Source organism: Lampris incognitus, chromosome 4 (assembly GCF_029633865.1).
Source record: "Lampris incognitus isolate fLamInc1 chromosome 4, fLamInc1.hap2, whole genome shotgun sequence".
Lineage (NCBI taxonomy): Eukaryota > Metazoa > Chordata > Actinopteri > Lampriformes > Lampridae > Lampris > Lampris incognitus.
The window spans coordinates 71,280,312-71,284,717 of NC_079214.1; the positions used below are offsets into that span (position 1 = coordinate 71,280,312).

At 44.7% G+C, this 4,406-nt stretch overlaps 1 protein-coding gene across 1 annotated transcript; it reads right to left on the reverse strand.

Moving 5' to 3' along the window:
• Positions 1-1,487: 1,487 nt before the first annotated feature.
• Positions 1,488-4,176, reverse strand: adma (adrenomedullin a). Its single transcript, XM_056278667.1, has 4 exons — positions 4,054-4,176; positions 3,310-3,416; positions 3,030-3,155; positions 1,488-2,870 (listed from the first exon to the last, which is right to left on the reverse strand). Exons 2-4 carry the CDS (start codon positions 3,402-3,404, stop codon positions 2,567-2,569), a joined length of 525 nt encoding a protein of 174 aa, XP_056134642.1. The 5' UTR covers positions 3,405-3,416; positions 4,054-4,176; the 3' UTR covers positions 1,488-2,566.
• Between the last annotated feature and the right edge of the window lie 230 nt (positions 4,177-4,406).

Sequence of the window (4,406 nt, forward strand, 5' to 3'; positions counted from 1 at the left end):
AGCAATAGCCATTGAAATTATTTACATAAAATGAAACTTGAATAAAAAAACTTGAGTGTGAATGTCTGAACACCACCCTGATTATTCAAAAAGATTGAGGACCACTGATCTAGACTACCTTTACTGCCCTGCCTGAGAGGGGCAGAATATCTTTTAAAAAGTGAAATGATGTCCTTCGATCAAACACTAGACGGCAATACCCCACCAGATCCTTTGCAGTTTTCACCCGTCAGTGTCACTAGATGGCGGTAGAGTCCATTAATTGTTTAGCCTTCCATCCCTGGCTCATGGTATGGCATGATTTCTCAATGCACAGGATCAGCAAAGAATAAATAATGAGCTGGTGTTTTCCAGGGAGGTAGTGGGACGTTCTCTACCTGAATAATCCATTTCTATAAGTCATATTCAAGTTACAGTCAGCACAAATGTCAGAGGCGTGCTTTTATCATTTGTACAATAGTGTAGATATGGAACAGGCAAAATGGGTTTGATTGTCCACTGAGTCAGAATCCCAAAGTTGTTTTTGTGGTTTCACAGTCTAGCCCACTAAAACTAATGATAAACTCCTGTTAGGGCTCCGGAGGGAAAAGCTGCGTCCAAATTATACCGTGACAATGACCTTCAACCCATCGAATGGGCACCAATAAGTACACCTTGGTGGCTAGGGGTCTTGTTGCTGTTACTCAGTTACCTCTACACTTGATTATCTGCTGCACTCATGTTTATTAATGTGGACAGTTAGGTAAGGGCCAGGTCAATTAAAATGGCCGCCAACAGATTTCGCCTCCCAGGGTTGTTGCAGACTCTTTGTTTGCCCCACCTCTCCATCTCTTTCAGAGTTGACAAGAGCAGCTGTTGACAGCTGCAGCCTTTTCAGTGTAGGATTGGCATCAAATCAAATCAAATCAATTTTATTTGTATAGCCCAATATCACAAATTACAAATTTGCCTCAGTGGGCATGAAAACATAATTTATGCCAAACCATAGAGTCAACGTTCCTGCGTCCCCCGTTGATTTTTCGTGGTGTACTTTGGACTACCCAATAATCTGACCGAGTGATAATGTGTCAACTACAGGGGTTCCGAGTGTTTGGAGGCGTTTCGATATGTGTAGCCTGCCTGCTCGTACAGAGCATGAGCAGCACATCACAGGCACGGGGACAGTGTCTTGTGATGCTCCGTGTGTGCTGCACAAGAATGTTAGAAAGGAGGCCCCGCTGCAGAGTCCCTGTCCTGGTGTGCTGCCTGTCTACTGTTCACACATGCAACTGAAGTGTCAGTCGCCCCCAACAGGCCGAACTAAGCCTGCTCTGCGGTGTGGGGTAGGACCAACAAATGTGTTGAACCAAGCAGGAATGGGGGGGGGGTTCTAGTGAGACCCTTTAATCACTTAACAGAGACCAGGGGTCCTGCTGGAGAAGTGTGCTGCGGAGAGTGAATGCCACTTTCGGTTTACAAGAATCAGGGACAAAGAAGCTCCGGACATGTTTTTTCTCTTTGTATGCAAAAGGTTTATTGTATGACAACGTTTATTGCTTTAACACAAATAAAATAGACCACATTTACAAATATATTATATAACATACCTATAAAACAGATGTCCTATTACCACAGCTTGCGAAAGGATAGTGGAAATAACAAATAATAGCTACAATGCCCTTGTATATTTCTTCCTGTACAAAAATAATTCTATCTGCATAAGTAGTTTAATGTAACCTCTATATAATATTTAAATAATGAGATTCAACAGATTTAAACAAATATACATATACTTGCAATAAAAACATACAAATATAGATTGCACTTGTGTTTATACAAACAACATAAATTTCAAGTATATTTCAGTCCATTGTGGACTGGCACATATCTCACAGAATCTAAGGCATTTTTCCCTTATACAGTGTCCAAAAAAACTTGCTTTTCCATTGAAAGCTTCATAGCTCTGTAACATATGCACTATATATATATATATACATATATGTGCATACATACATATATGTTCTATCTTCCTGTTTGGCATTGTGGTTAAGATGTCTTTTCCTGATGATTTATTTGACTTTAAGTCCAAATGGAAAAGTGCAGAGAAGTACTGAGAGTTTAATGGAATATGATCGTAGAATCCTCAGACGATAGAACTTATCAAAGTCCTGGCTGGCATTGAGGGACCAACGGGTATAGTCCGAGTATTTTTAGGAGAAATTCCCTCTTTCTGCCAGTGGTGTCTTCACTTTGCCAGGTGATTAACATTGTCCTTTTCCCTCTGCCAGGCAGAGAGAGCAGCATCTGTGGTCGCTCCATGCTGTGCCATCCAGTGCCTGTGGGCCAGCTGCAGTTGTTTGCACATTCTGCATCGCCAAGCTGTTTTTATAGTCCAGCGTCCAGAAGAAAGTGCAACCAATCTCGTTCTGACTCAGTCCTCTTGCCTTGGAAAATAAAACTGTGCTGGAGAGCTCATGGCATGAATTTGAGGCATTTGGAGAATATTAGAACAGAGTGGACACTCAGCCTGAGCGGCTCGCTCCCCTTTTTTGGTTCCCTATCTCCTCACTCCCAGAAAAATCCCTGCTCATGTCCGTCTGAGGAGAGATTCCAGCATGTGAACTTGAGAGTCAGTGCTGGTCCACACGGTCCTCAGCCTGCCCTGCTCAAGCAGCAGTGTGGCTCTGCGCTCTGGGAGAGACCGGCGCCGGCGGCCATATCCCTGTGGGCTGATCTTCTCGATGGGGGCGCTTCCAATCTTCAGCTTGTTGTTGAGCTGGTGGAGGCGGTGAGCCAGATCGTGCACTGTGCAGGTCCCCAAGGAGCAGCCAGGTCTTCTTGACTGGTTGACTGAGTTTTTGGACCTCTTGGTTCGGACACTGATGTCAGCACTGTATGGGGGGGGGGGGGGGGGCATTAGTTTATTTTCTGCATTCCTGAGTGGTTGTTTTTGTCTGACTAGAATGATTTGAACATTTTATTCTGCTTGATGATACAACATGCAGTGTGATGTTCATTATGTTCAAAGAACTGATGGTGTGTGAGTGTACCTGGAATATGGAGTCAGCTTATCCCTGATGTCCTCTGGTCTGACAAACTGTTCAGACTCTGCTTTCTTGTCTGCAGACACACTGTTGAGATCCCGTCGCTGTCTATTCTCCATCCACACACTCAGCCTGGGAGGGAGAAGCAAAAACCCATTAATCCAGAGCACACAACTGGGTAGACGGGTAGCATGTGGTGTGAAGAGCTCGCTCATTATAAGGTACACACAATGTGACTAATCTAAAAAGGATGCTAAAATGAATGAAAACTCTTAAATCAACTCACCTTTTTCTCAACTGTGGGTTCAGTTTTAGTTCTACACAATGTGCTACTGTGGACAACAGACAGCAAAAGAGGACGGACTGGAGGATCAACTTCATTTTGACACGCGCCTGAGGGGAAGGGTGGAAAAAACATTCATTAGTTACTTATAATACAAATTAAAACATAACTTACATCACACCTCCTGTTTAACATGCAAGGCCAGCATTCGGCAGCGCTCCACTAGCTCTTACTTTCTTTCACAAGAGTCCACGAGCCCAGTTATTTGCCCTTATCATTCATTTGTTTAGAGAGTCAAGCGGAGGTCAGATTTTGTTCGGTTAAGTAAACTTGCAGTCATGCTCCAGGCCAGGCACCTGGCCAGTGAAGCAAAGGACACTGCCTGTCAATGGGACTCTAAACTAGACAAGTTTAACATTTACAGGCACCACCTATGTCTGTATGTCTGTATGTCTGCCACGTTACTCCTTCAGCCCATTACATTTAAACATGCAAAAAAGCAGAACCGGTACAGATTGTGCAAGTAAAGAGCACAGTGTGTCATTTAAAACTATTCTTTTCTTTTACATGCCTAGAGGACAGCTACTCCACAAGTACACACAACAGACACCTGCTGAAAGCCTTATATAACAGACAGATCACTTGTCCTTGTCTATAAACTTGAGCCTCGACCTTAAAAAAGAAAGGCTGGAGCCATGAGCTGGGAAAGCACGGCAGGAACGTCCTGTCCAGACTCAGTGCACATACCTGCAGTCCTCTGGTGGGTCACTTGGATGAGCTCGGCTCTTGGTGCTCCGTCAGCTTTGAGTACTCCACAGGTTTCTGGGAACCGCTGCTGGCGCTGTGAGGCAGCTGTGACAGTCTTCTAACAAGTGCTGCACGCCGCAGCAGCGCCTTTATACCGGCGGTGGGCGGGGCTTCGTGGCGGACACGTGGCCCCGCCCCCATCTACTACAGCACTGCCGCTCAGCAGCAATGCAACACAATGCAACACATTGAAGCAGCGGATAAAACAATATCTGACACACTGAATAACTTCCCATTGCTGTCGTTTTGTTCCCATCTGCAGAGCCAAACGTTCCGCTCCTCGCGCGTTTTTA

Bases quoted from the DNA above. Each gene is read 5' to 3' on its own strand.
- adma (XM_056278667.1), bottom strand. From the start codon at position 3,404: ATGAAGTTGATCCTCCAGTCCGTCCTCTTTTGCTGTCTGTTGTCCACA. The intron at 3,156-3,309 runs GTGAGTTGATTT...TCTCCCTCCCAG, and splicing joins AACCCACAGTTGAGAAAAAG to GCTGAGTGTGTGGATGGAGA. The intron at 2,871-3,029 runs GTACACTCACAC...CCCCCCATACAG, and splicing joins AAGCTGACTCCATATTCCAG to TGCTGACATCAGTGTCCGAA.